This window comes from Oryctolagus cuniculus, chromosome 15, assembly GCF_051225735.1.
Source record: "Oryctolagus cuniculus isolate XC-2025 breed Fujian yellow rabbit chromosome 15, ASM5122573v1, whole genome shotgun sequence".
NCBI lineage: Eukaryota > Metazoa > Chordata > Mammalia > Lagomorpha > Leporidae > Oryctolagus > Oryctolagus cuniculus.
The window spans coordinates 41,052,422-41,072,900 of NC_142881.1; the positions used below are offsets into that span (position 1 = coordinate 41,052,422).

The following is a 20,479-nucleotide window of genomic DNA, read 5'->3' on the forward strand; positions in this document are numbered from 1 at the left end:
CCTTACCTCTTCTGCCTTCATTGCCTTCCTCCTTCTCCAGAGTTAGCAGTGTACAATCCGCAAAGGTGTCCCCACAGCCATCTTCCCCTAGTCTAACTCTGGCCTCTCTCTCTCTCTCTCTCTCTCTCTCTCTCTCTCTCGTCCCATCTCTCTCTCTCTCTCTCTCTCCCTCTTTCAAATGCAAACACGAGCTGGTCCAGACTACACTGGAGGCTCTGGAGCAGGAGATAGCAAACATTCTTTTTTTTTTTTTGGTAAAGGGTCAGATAGTAAAACATTTTACTCTTTGTGAGCCATACAGTTTATTACAACCACTGAACTCTGCATTCAACATGAAAAAAAGATAAGATAGCAACCAAGGAGCATGGCTGTGTTTCAGTAAGAATTCACTTACAGATACAGCAGGCCAAATTTGGTCTTTGAGTCATACCCTTATCAGAGGTCCAGCTGAAACAAAAGGATTCTGTTTATTAACACTGCAGTCAGTTATACAAAAAATTTACATGTTTTGGTGAAGGAAAACAAAAACTAGGCAAAAGGTAATTGGCTTACAGAATGGAATTAATAATAAACATTCCAACCAGTCAGGTATTATGGGGCCAGGAGTATCTTTATGGTATCAGAATGCAGATGCTAACAAACCACACCACAACCTGGCCTATAGTCAGGCATCAGGAGAGACATCTGCGACCACAACTCTATAACCCACAGACAACCCAACAATCTCTTGGCAGATGAACTAACCAATCAAGAGACGTGTCTGCAGGCTTGAGGAGCAAGTAACTCCCAAGATGGTTGCTTCAGATTCACATCAGCTGCAGTGGACAAAACAGAGCCCACAACATCCCCGTTTAGGGTCTCTCTATAAATAACCATCATCAAGAATGAAAGGATGTTCAAGTTCCCAACCAGGTCCAGGAGAATTGCAAGCCACCTAGAAGACAATAGAACCAAAGAGAGACATATTATTTATGACTTCCTCACCTTAGCCCGCAGCCTTTGTATTCATAGAACATTCTTAAAGGGTCTGAACTGGTACAGCTGGACTCTTGGGGGGTCTTAAATTTGGTTTAGGAACATTGTGTACTTCTAAAAGCCTATTAAATTGATTTTTTTTCCAGGAAATAAACTGGGTTTTGAAGGTCCTAGAGGTGTTTGCTAAATTAAGGGAATCTGTGAATGCCAGTTTCCCAAAGTTGCCAAATGATAAGAATCATTTAGGGCAGTTGTTCAAAATACAAAATTCAAATTTATGTAAAAAACTCCTGAACCTTTCCCCAGAAGGTTCCAATTCAGTGGGCCAGAGGTGAGACTTAAGAATTTGAATTTGGGGTCTGGCATTATGGTGCAGTAGATTAAGCCACCGCCTGCAATGCTGGACCTGCTGTGAGCACCTGTTGGAGTCCCAGATACTCCACTTTTTTTTTTTTTTTTTGACAGGCAGAGTGGACAGTGAGAGAGAGAGAGAGACAGAGAGAAAGGTCTTCCTTTGCCATTGGTTCACCCTCCAATGGCCGCCACGGCCAGTGCGCTGCAGCCGGCGCACCGCACTGATCCGAAGCCAGGAGCCAGCGCCCCGACCGGGACTAGAACCCACTGTACCAGCGTCGCAGGCGGAGGATTAGTCTAGTGAGCTGCGGCGCCAGCCCAGATACTCCACTTCTAATTTAACTCCCTGCTAACAGCCCAGGGAAGCAGGAGAGGACGGGTTGAGTGCTTGGGCCCCAGCAGAAGATGGCTCAAATCCCTGGTCCTCTGTACCCACTTTGGAGACCTGGAAGAAGCTCCTCCCTCTGGCCTGGCCATTTGAGGAGTGAACCAGTGGACTGAAGATTCCTCTCTCTCTCTCTCTCTTTCTCTCTCTCTCTCTCTCTAACTTGGCTTTCAAATAAATAAATCTTAAAAAAAAAAACACTATGTAAACTTTCAGAGGATATAAAGCCCCCAGATGACTTCCTTTTATGAGAAACAAGCTCACTCATCCACCTAAAAATGGACTCAGATTCAGGAAGTGCAGCAAAAGTCAGATTTTTTAATGGCCTTGCAACATTGTGTGTCTGGGAAGTAGGCAGGCAAACCCAAGGAGTTTACAGCTATTTACTTCCTAGCATGCAAGTTCCTCCCCTATTTCCTCACTGACTGAGTGCCATGGAGTTATTTTCCCAGCATTTGCTTCAGTTTTCCTGGCCACTCCTGATATCCTGTTTGCCTAAGAATTTTCTGGTGCATGTAACCTAGTTGTTATGCTAGCTTGTGTTCATGTTGCTGTGCTAGTTAGTTGTCTGCTCACAGCTAAATACCTTTCTCTGCAAGTGGACCAAATGCTTACCTCTCATGCTTTCAATGGCTGTCTCATGGCTGCCTTTCCTGGGAGTCTGTGCTCATTTCAACAGGCCTTTCTGTTTCCCAGGGTGCCTCCTGTTGTGCCACTTGGCTGTGAGAGCCATCTCTGTTCACTTCCAGGTCTTTGCTTTGCCCTTTGCTCACTCCTCTGTGTCTGTGTCTTCATTCTTTGTTGAGCACAAGACAATGAACTTGAACAGATAGAGCTACAAACGCATCATTTTTAAAACTCGCAGGATGACAACAATCAATTCTCTGATACCTGATGAGTGTTGAACAGTTCAACTCAATTCTGCCACCAGCTATCTGGGAGACCTCACAGCTTCTGGGGCTCAGTTTTATAAGACTTCAGCCATTTCAGACACCAGTAGGAAGATTGGCGGTTTCCATGGATCCCTTTTCAGGTTCCATAATGCACTAGAAATAGTGTTTAGGTTTACCAATTTGTTATAAAGGACAAAACTCAGAAGCAGCCAAATGGAAAAGAGGTACAGAGCAAGGTATGGGGGAGAGCGTGGAGCTTTCATGCCTTTCCTATCTTCCCTCCCCTTCCCCACCCCTTCACCCCCACATCTTGGTGTGTTCACCAATCTCTAGCCCCCTCTTTCCCACCTCGAGGTGGGTGGATAGGGCTGAAAGTTCCAATGCTGTAATACTTGGTCTTTCTGGTGACCAACTCCCTGCCTAGTCCATCTAGGGGCCCTCCCCCAAGTCAGCTCATCAGCATAAACTCAGGTGTGGCCAACAGGGCTCATGATAAATAACAATGTACTCCAGTCACTAAGGAAATTCCACGTGTCTTAGGAGTTCTGTACCAGGAAGTGGGGACAAAGACCAAGTATGTTTGTTAACCTAATCACAGATCCCAAACTGCCTTTTATCATAAATAGTCCTAAAAGGCTCAATCTCAGAGCTACAGGTTAAGGCTCTAATTAGCCCATCCTGGCATAAGCCACGACCTCATGATGGGAGCCTTTATGGGGTAGTTTCCAATGAGATCAGTCTGATACTGTGCGCCTCAGGAATCCAGGGGGCAGGTAAATAGGAAATCTGCTTCAGGACCACAGCTTTCCTTGGAGATGCATGGGATCCCCCTCACCACTCCCACCCACATACCTCCCACACACCCTTATACCTTTATCACTTGGAGTGACTTCTCACCTTGCCATTCAACAGGCCAGTTGGGGCCCAAGACCTTATGTTTTCTCACATGCACATCTATGGCTTACAAGGGGTCATCTAGAATATAAATGTCTGAATTGCAGGGATAGAGTTTATCAGAGTTGAAGGAAGCGTTGGGATTATTCCAATCTCCTCATGTTACAGATGAGAGAACTGAGCTCAGGAAAGGAGGAAACATCTTGCACAAAGGTAACTAATGGATTTCTAGGACCAGAGCTCAGGTTCTCTGGCTCCTATATCAGTGTTACTTCCATTACAGACCCAAACCACCTCCCCAAGGAGACAAGAAGCCGAGCTGTGTAAATCATTCTTGGAAGATTCCATTCATGCTGAATATCCCAAACATTTGATTCGGACTAACAAGTCAACAAACAGGACCTAAGGGTGCAACTAGAGGTGGGAGATGCAATGTAGGAATATGGGGAGTTGAGAAGGGAGAGCTAAGTTCTCTGGATTTTGAAATCAGGCTTAGAGGTGCTGGGTAGTGAATCAAGAACAGACCATCCTCATCAGAAAGCTGACCCAGGCCCCAAACCTACCAGTTCACTGGCCTCTGCTACTCCCCAGGGCTGGAGTTAAGTACGAGAGGAACATTATCACAGACCCACAGATTCTTAAGACTGCAGACTTGGTCTTTGAATCAAAGCTCCCAGGCAAAATATTTCAGGATCTATTAGGCTAGAAAAGAGGACCGTTGATATTGTTGCCCCCAAAAGGCCACCAGGTGCACCGGTTACACCCCCACCGCCATGTTTTAGAATATGCTTTCCAAAACTGGGGGGAAGGATAGAAATCCAGATTATGAAATATGGTTACAAAGAAAGTAGCTCCTATTTGTTGACAATCTGCTACATACAAAGCATTTTACACATATTTACACTTAATCCTTGTAACAATATTAATGTGATAAACCGTCCCAGTTTGCCTGGGAGTAAGGGGCTGCACAGGACACATGCCTTTCAATGCTAAAACAGAAAATTCTAGGCAAATCGAGGTGAGCTAGTCACTCCACTTTTGTAGAACTATTGTCTGCATTGGAACAATGGGGAGAGAAGCTAACAGGCTAAGTAGCTTCCTTAGAATCGCTAAGCAAATATCTTTTCATTTTGCCACATTAGCAGAAAGACTCATCAGAACTGTTTGGAGGAATATGAAGGAATTAAATGGGAACTTTGTTTCATTTTGAAGAGTTTAGGATAATGTAAAATCCCTTAGGTCCCCTTTGGAGCAGCACGTGTGTTATTTTGAAAGCTGATAAATAGAGGGAAAAGAACATTCATCCGCATACCCTGCACAAACTTTATCCTTTGGAAATCAGCTAGTCAATGACAGAAGCCTTCCTTACAGAATTCCAGTTGATCATCACCAAAGGCATAAAAGAATTATATCACTGTTCAAAAAAAGATTTACCCCTTTGAAACTCCTAATGAGATCCAGCAATGATCATAACATTTTCACCACAGTGTTTTTTTTTTTTTTTAATTAATTTATTTATTTGAAAGGCAAGACAAGCAGAGGTAGAGAGAGAGAGAGAGAGAGGTCTTCCATCTGCTGGTTCACTCCCCAGATGGCCCCAACGGCTGAAGCCAGAAGCCAGGAGCTTCTTCCGGGTCTCCCACATGGGTGCAGGGGCCCAACGACTTGGGCCATCTTCCACTGCTTTCCCAGGCCATAGCAGAGAGCTAAATCGGAAGTGGGGCAGTCGGGACTTGAACTGGGAGCATCTGGGACTAGAACCAGGGCCCACATGGGATACCAGCATTGCAGTAGCTTTACCCATGCCACAGTGCTGGCCCCCACCACAGTAGTTTTCAACCTTGGCTGCATAATAAAATCCCCTAGGGAGTTTTTAACAACACAGATGCATGAGCCTCACAGGAGGTCCATTTAAAATGCTTTGAGGGTCAAGAGTTTCCCTTAGTAGTTAAGATGCTGCTTAAGACATCCCCATCCCACATAGGAGTATCTGGTTCAATTTCTGATGTCAACTCTTGACTCCAGTTTCCTGCTAATGCGGCCCCAGGGGGCAGTGGTAATGGCTCAAACATCTCTCATCTATGAGAGACCTGGATTGAGTTCCTAGCTCCTAGGCTTCAGCCCCAGTCCATCCCCAGCCATTGTGGGCATTTGGGGAGTAAACCAGCATGTGGGAGCTCTTTCTATGTCTGCTTCTGAACATTTGAGAAAAGAAAGAATTCCCACTTGCTAGTTCACTCCCCAAGTGCCTGCAACAGCCCAAGAGCCAGATGCCGGGATTGAATCCAAGTATTCTGATGTGGAGCATGATGTCTTAACCACTAGGCTAAATGCCCATCTCACCCAATACATTTTTTAAAAATATTTTTTTAAAATAAAACACCAGTCTCAGTGGGTTTAATAAACTTCCCAAGTGATGGTCATGTGCTACCAGGGTCACAGGTCAGGTAAAAGAAGAGCAGGGAACTTTATAAAGGGGAGGGATCAGGCTGACCACACCTGGACCCTCTGAATAGTGGTCATTACTGCTGTTTAGAGGCACACAGCACCACTTGTAAGCCACCTTGTCTCCCCACGCAATAATCAATCTAAATCTAACCAAGCCTCTAGCTCTAACTACCAATTTATAAGGGATGCAGGAAACAAGACTACCTGATTATTTCCATGTGACAGGAAGTGAGAGACAGTTGTAGATTAATAGCACTATCCACTAAATACCACATGCGAACATTTTTTGAATACATATTCAAACTAGTTTTTTTTAAAAAAGTGTGAAACAGGGGCGGGCGCCATGGCACACTAGGTTAATCCTCCGCCTGCAGTGCCAGCATCCCATATGGGCACCGGGTTCTAGTCCCAGTTTCTCCTCTACCAGTCCAGCTCTCTGCTGTGGCCCGGGAAGGCAGTGGAGGATGACCCAAGTGCTTGGGCCCTGCACCCGCATGGGAGACCAGGAGGAAGCACCTGGCTCCTGGCTTTGGATCAGCATAGCTCCAGCCTTTGCTGCCATTTGAGGAGTGAAACAATGGAAGACCTTTCTCTCTGTCTCTCTCTCACACTGTCTGTAACTACCTGTCACATAAATAAATAAAAATCTAAAAAAAAAAAAAAAAGTGTGAAATAGTTGGGACAATGTGGTAGCTTCAAAGAATGGCTGTTTTTTGGGGGGTGGGGGCTCAGAGAGGGTAATGGGAGTATTGTGGTTGTGTCTTTGTCTTTGAGATAAGTACAAATTATGTATGAATGAAATGAATTTATGAGATTTGCACTAGAATAATCTAGCAGTATAAAGGGGAGGGGGTGCCATAGGTATACAGATGAAACCAGGGCATGAGAAAACTGCTGGGGCCGGGTGGTAAGTCCATGGGAGTTAAGTGGTAAGTCCATGGGAGTCCCCCCACCCTGCCCATCTCTGTCCCCCTACTCTGTCTCCCCCTCTGTCTCCCCTCTACCCCTTCTGTCTCTGTCACTCTCTCCCTCTCTGCCCCTCTCTCTGCCAGTCTTCCTCTGTCCCCCCTCACTCTTTGTCCCCTCATCTCCACTGTCTTCCCCCCTCTATCTGTCCCCCTCCTTCCCCCCACTCTCCCTCTGTCTTCCTTGTTACTCCCTCCCTCTTTCACTCTGTTCCCTTCTCTCTAACTCCACCCTGCTCTGCTCCCCATTGTCTGACTCCCCTCTTTCTCTCACTGTCCCCCTTCTGTCCTCTCCTCTCTTTCTGTCCCCCATCCCCTTCTTCCTTTCCCCCTCTCTCTGTTCCCACCTCTCTGTCCCCTGTTCTCTCTCTGACCTCCTCTTGCCTGCCTCTCTGTTTCTCTGTGCCCCCCTCTATCTCCTCCCTTCCTCTGTTCTCTCTCCTCTCTTTCTTTCTCTCTCTCTCCCTCCCATCCCCACAGTCTGGAACATGTTCCCCCATCACCTCCTCTCCCTGTAACCCCCAGCCCTCTTCTCTGTCTCTCTGTCCCCTGCTCCATGCTCCCTTCTGTCTCCCTTCTCTGTCCCTCTTCTCTCTGCTCCCCCACCCCCATCTTTCCTCTCTATCTGTGCCACCCCCCTCTCTTTCACCCCCCTATTTGCCCATCTCTCTAACCCACACAACTCTCTCTTTCAACACCTCTCCCTGTCACTACCCCTTGTCCCTTTCTCTCTCTCTGTCCCCCTCTTCCTGCTCCCCTCTTTCTGCCCCCTCCCTCTCCCCACTCTGTCCCCTATCCTTTTTCCTCCCTCTCTCTCTGTCCCCAACTCTTTCTGTCACCTCCTTTGTCCTCCTCTCCCTGTTCCCCTACTCTCTCTGTCCTTCTTATATTTTCCACCCTTTCTCCCTTTCACACCCTCCTCTCTATATCCCACTTTCTCTCTGCCCCCTGCTTTGTCTCTCCCCTTTCTCTCTGTACTCATCTCTCCATTGCCTCCTCTCTCCCTCTTCTCTACCGTCTCTGTATGCCCCCCCATCCTGTCTGTCCCTCCTCTCTCTCTATCACCCCTCTCTGTCCTCCCTTCTCTGTCACTCAGTCCCATTTCCCTTTGTCCCCCACTCGCTCTTCCCCATGCTTTCTCTGTCCTTCCTCTGTCCTCTCTCTGCCCCTACCCTATCTCTGTCCCCCTGTACCTCTGTTTGTCCCCCTCCCTGCCTCAATTGACTCACCAGAGTTGTGTTATGCCACCACACCAATCACTTAATACAGAAAGTTAATGAAGAAGCCACTGGAACTTCTAAGGTAGACTTTTATAATGAGTAGGATTTGCTTAAGCCGGCTAAATTCAGGATCTTTAAAAGAAACAACTGAGATTTTACTTCAGGCTTAACCCTGCTGGGTGGAATCTTATAGAGCATACTTTTACTGTAAAGACATCTTCGGTAAGGAGCTGGATGATTGCAATCACTTAGATGATTCCAGGTGAAATTGGAGGAGAACCCTCTAGCTCCACCCAATCTACCTTTCTAACTGAAGAACTGTAAGCAAATAAAATGATTATTGTTTGAAAGCACACATCCTGGGATGGTTTGTTGTGCCATGATAGGTAACAGATATATTGTGCCTTCATTTCCCTATTTCTACATGTGTATAGGGACTATGGTAATTTCTGGCATGCCTGCTACACCATAGGGAAGTCATGTGAAGACAGAATATAGATGGAAGTGCTTTGAGTCCCATGCAGTCAAATGTGTAATCTATTACCTTCTAAAAGTGTTTTCAAGTAATTTCCAGTGGTTTTCAATGAGAAAAATTTAGCTAACAATAACCACTGTCCTTGAAATACTGCAGAGGTTTTCACTCATTCTCATGTCTTAATTTTTCTGATTTTGCTTTCTCCCCATCTTATAACATAGTAAGTGTGATGCTCTGTGGTCTCTTGAGTAGTATATCTGATCACATACGGCATTTTGTTAGAATTAGGACTAAATATGACACACAGAGTAGACATTACATAGAATGCTGAGCCTACTGGGTAAGTTTACTCATTAGCCATTTTTCCCCACATTTACCATCTTTTCAAAGAAGTTAAATCTTAATTGACAAGTAAAAACTATATATATATTTATGGCATACAATGTGATGTTTTGCTACATGTATGTCCTGTGGGATGGCATGTGTTACCCCAGATACTTGCTGTTTCTTTTGTGGTGAGAACACTTAAAATCTCCTCTTCCCACAGCTTTCAAGTGTGCACTGCTAGTGAGCACAAATGTATCACATTAACCTCCTAATATGGTCTTGGCAAAACTCAAAATCCCTCGTAGGTCTGGATTCTGGAGTCAAGGGATAGTCCAAGGTACACAGATTATGTCTGTGAGTGTGGCTTCAGTGATATGTGTGAATTCTTGGAATGGGTTCTAAATTCTAAATTCAAAAGCAAAGCTCATTTGGAGCCTAGTCTTCCTGCCACTCACAAACTTGAAAACAACCTTCCTGATATTAAACCATCTAGGCAATCATTCCAGAACTTATTTCAAAAGTTATATTAATTCTCAATCTAAGGGGATAGGAATTTAAGGGGGAAAGTATTCAACTGGTAATCTCTATATACTTTTACTTTCCTGTTAATAACCTGTGGTTAGATATTATATTCATGAGTGAATAAAAAATTGGCTACAGAGGAAAATTGCAAAGTCCTGGGAGACTGTTTGCCCTGAGTTTGAGACCCTTGTTATCCATGCCTTTCACCTGAACAAAATGTCCAGCTGCTTCCAGTTTTGAAAGGGGTGTTGCAGGTCTGGATGTGTCACCAGCAGTGGCTGGTTTGCCTTGATTCTTTTTGCCAGTGGAGTAATGAATTATAATTCAGTGAGAAGAAAGTAGCGAAGTTTATTAAAGTGCATTCCAAGAGAGGAACAGGCCAGTCAAGAGAGAAGAGCACAGCCCTCTTTCTTCCTGGTTTGGAAGTCTGAGGGGTATTGAGTGGTGACATGGCTGCAGTGCTCATCACCGGTATTTTTGACTGACACTGAGGAGTTGTATACCTCTGTACTTTCTGTGCATGCACTTCCCAGCATGCACTGGGAACGGCCACTGGGGGCAGGAGGCAAAACCATGATGCTAATTATATTATAATGATTGCTTAATGAAGGGCGGTCATTCTAATATCAAATGGGGTCTCACTGGACACGTGCCATACACTAGAATTTTCTGCTTTGGCTGAATTCTCATTTTATCAGAACACTTTAGCCACAAATTAAATCAGAAGTTAACCACAAGTGGCCAGTCTTTGGTAGACTCAGATAAAGAGTAGGGTCCCTGGTCCTTCCCCCTGGAGGAGGGGCTTATGGTCCTTTCCCAAATCATTCATCTCTCACCTTCTGCATGACAGTTGGAGCTTTTTTCCTATGGCCAGCTTGTACAGGTGCCCCTCACACATTCTGAGGGAGGCATTTTCCCAGGTATTCATGGGTGCACAGTAACTGCAGCCAACAGCAGTATCTGCTAACTGAGCACTGGGCTCAGATGAGGCTCCTGGGCTGGAATGCGAATCGGAGTTCTCACAGTCTAAGGATGTGCTACAGGGAGAAAGCATTATCTCCAATGGAGAGGCTAAAATGGGCATATTAAGAATAGCTTTGCAATAACCACCATCTCTAGCAGAAGAAACTTGGGGAATTAATACTACCTAGTCACACACAGAAACTACACAATCATCTGCTTTCTGAGTTGAAATTTTTAGATTTATTGTAGCATCACTATCAAGCATGCACACTTATCACTATCAAAATCCATATAATTACATGACTGAAACCCAAAGTAAAACATGATGAATATTCCCAGATTGGTTAAAAGGTAATCTTCTAGACATGGAGCCTGGAGGAAATAGGGTGAATATTATTGAATATTTTGTTGACAGGCAGTCACCATTCGGGGCCCTTGGCAAGAACAGCAGAAATGGGAGCTACATGGTGAACTGAGTACAAACAGAACTAATTGGCATTCTGAAGGCCAGAAGCACTATTTCTGCTAGTGACTGATTAGTTATGGGACCCACCGACTATGTAACAGTGCAGACAGAATGGGCAAGGGAGGCAGAACATAACATAAGAAACAACTCTAAAAGTCTACTATAATTGCTATAAGCTATACCTACAGCCCCACCACCCTGAGTACCCCTGTCGTCCCCTCCGCCCCGCCCCCTCACAACACCCTCTCTGGCCCCCCTGGCCTTCTGCTGCTCTGTTTTGTTTCTTCCTCTTTGTCCTGGCTCAGACATCATGGAGCTCTCTTGAGGTGGGGCTACCTGTGTCCCGGCCTGTTTCCTCATGGCCATCATGAGGCTCCGACGCTGACAGGAAGAAGTCACCTATGCCTGAAGGCGCATTCCTTAGCAGGTGGCCCAGTTCCTTCTCATAACATTCAGCTGCTTGCAGTAGATCTCCGTTCAGCTTGTGAGTTAATCCTTGGAGATAATAAGAATTGGGTGCGTTCTGTGGAGGGACATTTCCATCTCTGTTCTTTATTAGGTGTTTCCCCTCTTCATTATCGTTTGTTTTTTTGCCCGCAGGCACGCCCTCTAAGCACTGTTGGACAGTGGTGTGTTCAGACTCCCTGTGATTCTCCTGCAGGTTGCAATAGCTCTGATGGGGTGGTTCTCTCTCGGCATGGGGGAACTCCTGATTGACGGCTGTCTCGTAATCTTCTTCTTCCAGGAACTCAGAGAGATTGGAGTATGCACTCAGGGGATTTAGTCCCTTCTCCCTAAGTTTATCCATACAGTCCTTCAGAGATTTCCTTAGTTCTTCAATCTTCTCTCCACCTCCACTTGTTTCAGATTCTCCTGTATCCTGCAATTGCTTGATTTTTGCCCTGTAGCAGAACCCAAGATGGTGATAGACATAGCCATTGTTTGGTGTAGATTCTAATGCCCTTTGAAGCAGCTCAATAGCTTTGTCTAGGTCACTTTTTCTGTAAAAATTGGCCGCACTGCGAAGGACGTCTGTTTGGCAAGGAGCTTTCTCCAGGGCCTCTTTAACAAACTGCTCACCCTCAGCTTCTTTATTCATCTTCTTCAGGGCCAGGCCCAGGAGAACTTTGACATAATGGTTATCAGGACTCAGCTCCATGGCCTGCGTCAGAACTTTGACAGAGAAGTGCTTTGGTGGGCTCTCATCTAGATGGTACATTGCAATTGCCAGCCCAGAGGAGAATTCTGGGTTGTGCGGTTTCTGTTCCAGGGCCTTCTGAAAACACACCTTAGCCCTTTCATGCTTTCCACACTTCAGGCGTGTCCACCCTTCCTCACTGTCGAGCTCAGGACACTCAATACTGTAAGGATTTGAGAACTTCTCACAGGTGCGTTTCACCTTGTCAACATACCTCTGAGCTTCTGAGAGCTGGCCCATGTGGTAGTGGACCCAGGCATAGTTTCCCCAGGTGACCAGGCTCCTGATTTCTGCTTGGCCATTGTGCTCTTGCTGGACTGACTCTTCAGCTAGCCGCAAGCATTCCAGAGCTGCCTCATTTTTGCCATCTAGGTGCTTTATGTAGGCCAACAAGTTGTACATTGTAGCTTTGAACTCGGTGTTTAAAAATTCGATCTGGTTACACACTCTGTCTTCTAGATAACGTGAGATGCTTCCCTCCTTGAATAAGTTCCAGGTGAAATGGCATTTCAGCTGTGGAAGGATTTTCTCCAGGGAAGTCTTGGTGACTTCACTGTTGAAAAAATAAGCTTGGTTATTATCACATGCACTTGTCAAGCATTAAGCACTTTCATGGTTAATTACACATGCCAGCTTGACTGAAGTATGCCCTACATCTGGTTAAAGATTACTTCTGAGTGTGTGTCTGTAAGGATGCTTCTGGAAAAGATTAGCATTTGACTTGGCAGACTGAGTAGAGCAGTTTCCACCCCATGTGGGTGGGCATCATCTAATCCATTAAGGGCCTGAGCAGAACACAAACGTGGAGGGAGGGAGAATTCTCTTTCTCTGACTACTTGAGATGAGACCTCTGTCTTCTGTCTTCAGACAGGGACTTCCACTGAGACTGCCAGCAGCCACTCTGCTGGGTCACAGGCCCTTGGACTTGGGCTTGAAACTATACTGCAAAGATTCCTGCGTTGACAGCAGAGTGCGGGAATCCTCAGCCTCCATCATCTCACGAGCAATTCCTCATCATAAATCTCCATCTATATACCTATCAACAGATGGTCTCTGACTTACAATGGTTTAACTTAATAATGCTTTTGCTTTACGGTGGGTTTTTTGGAATATAACTCCATTATAAGTTAAGGAACATCTGAATTTACGATGGTTTGGCTTCTGTTTTTTTGACTTAATAATGCATTAATTGGATATTAAATACATCTTCAATTTTCAGTATTTTCTACTTACACTGAGCTTACCAGGATGTAACCCCATCATGATGTTGAAGAACATTTGTATATTCTACTATTTCTGTTTCTCTAATTTACCCCTAAGTCTTTTCGGACCGATATTTCCCTCTTGCCTCCTAAATTCATCTATTAAGACAATGGTCTGTGAACATGCCTTACACTGTATAAGCTGATATACAGGAGATGAGGTAAGGTAGATGAAAAGAGACAGCTGCAGTCAGAGGAGCTGAAATCTAAGTCAAATGTCAGTCCTAACATCTTCTAAATGGGTTTATTTAACCATCCAGTGACTCATTCCTGGGCTACTGCTTTTTGCCACTTGATTAGTTGTTAAAGATCTAAGAAAGATAAAAATTATCTTGACTCTCAACCCCAGGAGCTCACAGTCTGGTTATGAGGAGCCATACCAAAAAATGGGAGTCCAGATCTTCCATCTGTTGGTTCACTTCATAAATGGCCACAGTGACTGGAGGTGGACTAGACTGAAGCCAGGAGCTCAGGGCTCCACCTGGGAATCCCACCTGGTGGCAGGAACCCAATTACTCAAGCCATCTTCTGCTGCCTTCTCAGGCACACCGGCAGCGAGCTGGATCACAAGTGGAGCAGGCTGGACTTGAACAAGCACTACAGTAGGGTATGGAAGCATTGCAGGCAGCAGCCTAGCTCACCATGCCACATCATTTTAAGTGAATTCATGAATGTACTAAGAGAGCAACAGAGTTCCTTGTGGTTTGGGCAGGGGAAGATGAACATCAGCCTGCAAGTGCCAGGCATTTTCCCAGGTGATTTCCCTCTTTGGCAATTTTTAGCCCTATGGGAGAGGAGCACCCCAATTTGCCCCCTGCATTATCTCTGGGAGAAAGGAGCACCTGGATGTAGACCTCAGCTCAACATAATTCTAAAAGCCCCCCACCATCCCCCTGCCACTCAGACCTCCTCAGGGCAGTGGCTCTAGGCACATCCACACACAGAACACTGCAAAGCCTCTTGTGCAGGCGAGTGGGGACAGGCTGTCTGGTCAGCGCCACTCACTGAGAGTAAATTAACCAGTCCCCTTTCTGCCCTCTATGAGAGATCAATAGGATCTCTCTCCCCCAAGCAATCAACCCCTCAATCCTTTCGCAAAGGCATTTGCTGGGAAAAAAAAAATGTTTTCCCTTAGTTTTCCCCAATGCTCTATTCAATGGCATAACTCTAGCAAGTCTATACACATTTATAAAAATCAAGGTAAATGGGGCTGGAGTTGTGGTATAGCAAGTTAAGCCACCACTTGTGATTCCAGTATCCCATACGGGTACTGGGAGGATCCAGCTCCCCTGCCACCACGTGGGAGAACTGGGTAGAGTTCCAGGCACCTGGCTTTGAACTAGCCCTGCCCTGGCCCATGGGAAAGTGAACCATCTTCCCATTCCCTCTTTACAGCTCTGCCTCCCAAATAATAAAAATAAATATTTTTAAAATCCAGTTTACTAAGATTATGCTTGATATACAATAAAACACACACATTCTAAGTGTACAGTTTGAGGAGTTACAATATGTATTTCTACCTATGGAACTCCCACTATCTCCCCATAGGCTATTTCTATCATTTCAAAATATCTTTGTATGCCCTTCTATACAGTTCCCCAGCCTCTCCAGGCAGCCATTGGTCTGCTTTCCATGGTAGACCACTAGTAGACCATAGATTAGATCATTGTCATCAGCATTCACCTTGGCAATCAAAATAAACTGCAAGCTTTGAAAGTTGTTTTCACATAAGAAATGAACAAAATACCCATTTCTAATAATTATTTCCCCCACTTCCCATTTTGAAGTGATCTAATGTTTTAGGGTACAATTTGCTTCTGTGTGAACTGGGTTTGCAGTACTGATTCCATCTCTCACAGTATCTGATGAAAATAAAAACTTCCTCTTAAAATCACAAGAAAGAAGTCTCTGACTTAATCCTTTAAAATGAAACAACAGAAAACCCTGCCAAGAGTAAATTCCCTTAGTTCTGGCTTTGAATCAGCAAACTTTGTGCCTGAGTGAATCTAAACCCTCATGCCAAGTCTCCTTGTCATCTCAGCAACCAGCTCCACACAGCCAACAGTTCTGAGTGTGTACACCAGAAAAAGCCACAGAAATTGAATAAAGATTCATGGATCCATTAGCAGCGAGACAATTCAGGGACATTCTTCCCGCTGAGAAGTGCTGCTCACAGCTGGCAGAATGAGAGTGTGGTTATACAACCTGATTTCACTGACCTCATGACTTCAGTCTGTGTCGCCGCTGTTCTGAAAATCTGGGGAGCAGATGATCTTCAGCAAGCTTCCTGGTGTGCTTCAAGCCAGTACTGAAAGGACTATATAAAGGGGAAGCAGAGTGGGTAACACATCAGCTGACGGTTTCTCCAGTCTCCGAAAGGAAAGAGAAACGAAAGTGAAACTGACTTAAAATCCACAGGAAGACTAAAATGAAACTTAACTTTGAGAGCTATGATAACAGCCTCAGTACCGTTCAACACAATAACCCTGAAACTAGAGTTTGAGAGAATATGAAAGCAATCCCAGGAATCTGTCGGTTTGGGGAGGGACCCAAGAAGCTGCTTTTTTAGTAAAGTCTGTAGAATATTCTGCTGTAGGGATTCTGGTAACACATGATGGAAAAGGATATCTCAAAATACTTTGTAAAACAAATAACACTGTTGTCCAACAGAAGATAATTTGTATCCAGAGACCTGGCTTTAGTCTTCTCTGTTTACCTTACTAGCTCTGGAATTTTCCGGAGGTCAGATCATTGAACCTGAATTTCCTCTGTGCCACAATACTAAACATGGGAAGACAAACTCTGCAGGGATCTCTGAATTACTCAACTCTCTAAATTCTAACACAATACTTTGGTCACCCACCTGTAAAATGAGAAATAGAAATACATGTCGGGAGTGGGGGAGCTTCATAAGGTTAATGGAAAATGGAATTAAAAGACAATGTGAATTTTCAATGAAGCTCCCTCATATTGCTGTTTATATTTATGCTTTTATATTTATGCTGTTATATTTATGCTTTGATCTCTGAAGCAGGAGTGATATCATGCTGACAGATTTTATTTTCATATTTACAATACTTCCAAGTCATGATGTAAATTCCACAGAACCCTGGGAAGTATAGTTCATGGCTGATTTGGTGACAGAGGAATTGCCAGTTAGGAGAAAGGTTCCATCCACCCTAAAGCCTCACAAAATGGACATCCTTACATAGCACAACTGGCCTGATGCTTGGTATTTGCAACCTTGTCTTTTAAGATATCCTGAATTCAGACATTGTTATTATGTACCATGAAAGTAACCTGCTATTTGGAAAAATCTACGTTTCTCGTCGATGTCTGACTTCACATTTGTGTAATAATTTATTATCCTATAGACAATAAAAGTGCATAGCTCTGAAATGAGTAAACACCACAGTTACACACAAGTAAAGAGTGCCCTTGCCTTTGATCCTGGAATTTCGAGAACTTCACATATCACAGATTCATATATCACATTCTTAGATCTTCTTACTCTTCTTTTCCCTGATTGGCAGAAGACTCTAGAAAGGTCTTAGAAATTTTCTGGTTTAGGGGCCAGTAATATGGTGCAGCAGGTTAAGCTGCTGCCTGAGACACTGGCATCCCATATGCACACTGGTTTGAGTCCCAGCTGCTCCACTCCTGACCCAGCTCTCTGCCAGTGTACCTGGGAAATCAGCAGAAGATGGTTCAAGTACTTGGGCTGTGCCACCCATGTGGGAAACCTGGTTGGAGTTCCTGGCTCCTGGATTTGCCCTGGTGCAGCTTCAACCACTGGGAACATTTTGGGAGTGAACCAATGGATCAAAGATTCTCTCTCTCTCTCTCTCTCTGTAATTTTGACATTTAAATAAAAACCTTTTTTAGAAAAATAAATTTAGGGGCTGGCGCTGTGACTCACTTGGTTAATCCTCTACTTGCAGCGCCGGCATCCCATATGGACGCCGATTCTAGTCCTGGCTGCTCCTCTTCCTGTCCAGATCTCTGCTGTGGCCTGAGAAGGCAGTGGAGGATGGCCCAAGTGCTTGAGCCCCTGCACCCGCATGGGAGACCGGGAAGAAGCACCTGGCTCCTGGCTTCAGATCGGCATAGCTCTGGCCATAGCGGCCATTTTGGGGGTGAACCAACGGAAGGAAGACCTCTCTCTCTCTCTCTCTCTCTCTCTCTCTTTCTCACTGTACAACTCTACCTGTGAAATAAATAAAAAAAGAAAAGAAAAATAAATTTAAGGTTTAAGGTGGAATTTATTTTTTTATTTTTACAGTTTATCCAATTCAGAGATAACACACACTTGCGCCCATTGTATTTCTCAAATAAGTGAGACATGACCAAAGGCCTGGGGTTGATATGTATCATCTGCAGGTTCAGTAGCTTCTTTTGCAACTGCAGCTGGAAGAGCACCAAATAAGAAAGAAGAACTGTTTGAGATTTGGTTTCACAACTTTCCAACAAATCCTGCCTCTGATACTTTCTCTAGCCTTAAGTCCTATATCTAGAGCAGCTGAAGGAAGTTCCCCTGCAGAGCTGAAAGCACCTCCTGTAATATCTGTGTATTATTTTCATCTATGTAAGAGGCATAGTGACACTCACACACATACACACACACACACACACACAGAGAGAGAGAGAGAGAGAGAGAGAGAAAGCAAGTGCGTCCATCTTCTGGCTCACAATAGCCAGGGCTAGGCAAGGCTAAAGTCAGAATCCAGGAACTCCATCTGGCTCTCCCACATGGGTGGCAGGGGCCCAACTGCTTGGGCCATCAGCTGCTGAACTAACAGGAAGCCGGGTCAGGAGTGAAGCAGCCAGAACTCTGATCAGAACAGCACTCTGATATGGGATGCCAGTGTCAATAACAGCAGCTTAACCTGCTGCACTGCAACATCAGCCCCACAAGAAAGTGCAGATTATCATTGATGAGGGGGCTGCACTGTGAATCACAAGGAAATTTTCTTACCTATCAAAGTTAGCGACTTCCCAAAATAAGTAATAGGTGAAATAGTGGCAGAAAGGAGGAACTACAAATATGTTTTCTAGTTGGAAGCTACAGTCCCAAGTTGGCATCCAAGATTGTGCATGTAGTAAGAATTTTAGCACAGGTCTTATTTGTGTATGTGATCAGAATGCTAATACTACTAGGCTTCCAGCTGTGCTGGACACCTATTGGGTAAATCAACTGATCTGGTGGTAAGATAGATGAAAGCTGACCCGAGGAACTAGGTCTGAGCTCTACAAGGAGGCCACAAGCAGAAGGGAGTGAATATTTTTGCTAAGGACTCTGAGGCTAAGAAATAATAAGTACTGGGGGCTGGTGCTGTGGTACAATGGGTTAATCCTCCATCTGTGACGCCAGCACCCCATATGGGCACCGGTTCTAGTTCCAGCGGCTCTACTTCCAGTCCAGCTCCCTGCTATGGCCTGGGAAAGCAGTGGAGGATTGCCCAAATGATTGGGCCCCTGCACCCACATGGGAGACCAGGAAGAAGCACCTGGCTCCTGGCTTCAGATCAGCACAGCTCCAAAAGTTGTGGCCATTTGGGGGGTGAACCAACAGAAGGAAGACCTTTCTCTCTGTCTCTTCCTCTCACTGTCTGTAACTCTACCTCTCAAATAAAATAAATAATAAAAAATTTTTAAAAAGAAATAACAAATACTATCTGGAATCAAGATATATATGAAAGAAATTCTCATCCCTTCATGATTGCTAACATTCTTGGGGACATCCTTGGCAAGTGTTGTGGTTGAAACAGAATTTGCCTTCCCAATGAATGCAGATACTTATGTTAATGGTTAACATATTAATGTTTGGTGGGTTGAGGGTAGATCCTGGATCTGAATGTAATATCTGAAGATGGGACTTTTGGAAAGTGATGAGGTTGTTGCTTGTATAGAGCACCATGATCAAATCATGATGGCTTCAACAAAGAGATACATGCATGGAGAAAGAGCATGACTCCTGTTTCTCTGCTTCCTGGCTTGCTGTGTGACCATCCTTCTGCCATTCCCCAGCCTTAGCAGATCCATAAACCACTGAGTTTATTCGATCTTGTATTGTGAACCTTCGACCTACAAGCTGAACTATACTTTCTTTTAAAAATAGCTCCTCTCCAGCATTTTGGTAACAAAAGTAATTAAATTTGATATTTAATTTGGCAATTAAAGTAACAAAAAGCTGGCTAATGAAGCATGGATGTAACTACCCTGAAGGGAAAAATCAAATACTGAGAATGCTGAGATGTACTGAAGCAGTTTTGCTGGCAGTGGACACTGTTGGATGCGGGTGCTGGGGCAATACAAATAAGATATGGACAAATAATTCTAGCACATTGTTCATCAGCACCTCAGAAGCACATATTCAGACCTTGTTATTTACCTAGGTGGCTGTATGAGGAGAGTCAAATGTCATGCACTGGGAGAAATGGTTTGGAGGCAGGCATTTATGAGTCAAGTTCAATGAATATGATTCTATTTGTTATCCCTAGATATTGAGAATTCAGGACCCATTAGCTACATATATAATTTTATTATGTTCCAATAATTTAACTTTTAATCTTCAAGTAACCACTACATGTAATATATCATACACGTTCACTTCTCTATGCTTTCTACCTTTATCCCTCTCACGGCCTTTTTCCAGCAAGGATTTGGTGGCATGATGGGCAAGGAAAAGATGACATCACCTGGTGTACCTTCTTCAACACACACAGGTATAGGTGGTCCTATCTCAAGGTCATTGCACCTGCATACCCTACCTTTCACTCAGACCACTCCTAGTTTTCCTGCCTAGAAACAAGATCCAATAAGTTATTCAGGAAAAATGAACCAGATCTTCCCCTGAAACATAAGCAGTCTAACCCAGTACAATGGAATGGCTTGACCATTTCATCTGGTCTGATTTGCATTTTCCCACCAGAGACATTTGGAAAAAAAAAAAAAAAAACAAGAAAGATTTCAAGTTTATTTTCTCTTTCTAGTATTTATTTAATATGGAAGGCTCTCCAGCATGTCTTTGGATTGCCTACAGGATGGGGCATAAGACATAATCTACAAAACTTCATTTCCCATGATAAGAGATCAGAAGAGAGAATATGATGAAGTATAGATATAATGGAGA

At 44.4% G+C, this 20,479-nt stretch overlaps 1 protein-coding gene and 1 long non-coding RNA gene across 2 annotated transcripts; both read right to left on the minus strand.

Moving 5' to 3' along the window:
* Positions 1-277: 277 nt before the first annotated feature.
* Positions 278-2,510, minus strand: LOC103351365 (uncharacterized). Its single transcript, XR_519155.5, has 2 exons — positions 2,330-2,510; positions 278-934 (listed from the first exon to the last, which is right to left on the minus strand). It is a non-coding gene; the product is annotated as an uncharacterized LOC103351365 (long non-coding RNA).
* An 8,128-nt stretch (positions 2,511-10,638) lies between these two features.
* On the minus strand, positions 10,639-15,641 carry IFIT3 (interferon induced protein with tetratricopeptide repeats 3). Its single transcript, XM_008270166.5, has 2 exons — positions 15,567-15,641; positions 10,639-12,638 (listed from the first exon to the last, which is right to left on the minus strand). The coding sequence occupies exons 1-2, from the start codon at positions 15,569-15,571 to the stop codon at positions 11,189-11,191; spliced, it is 1,455 nt and encodes a 484-aa protein (XP_008268388.4). The 5' UTR covers positions 15,572-15,641; the 3' UTR covers positions 10,639-11,188.
* Between the last annotated feature and the right edge of the window lie 4,838 nt (positions 15,642-20,479).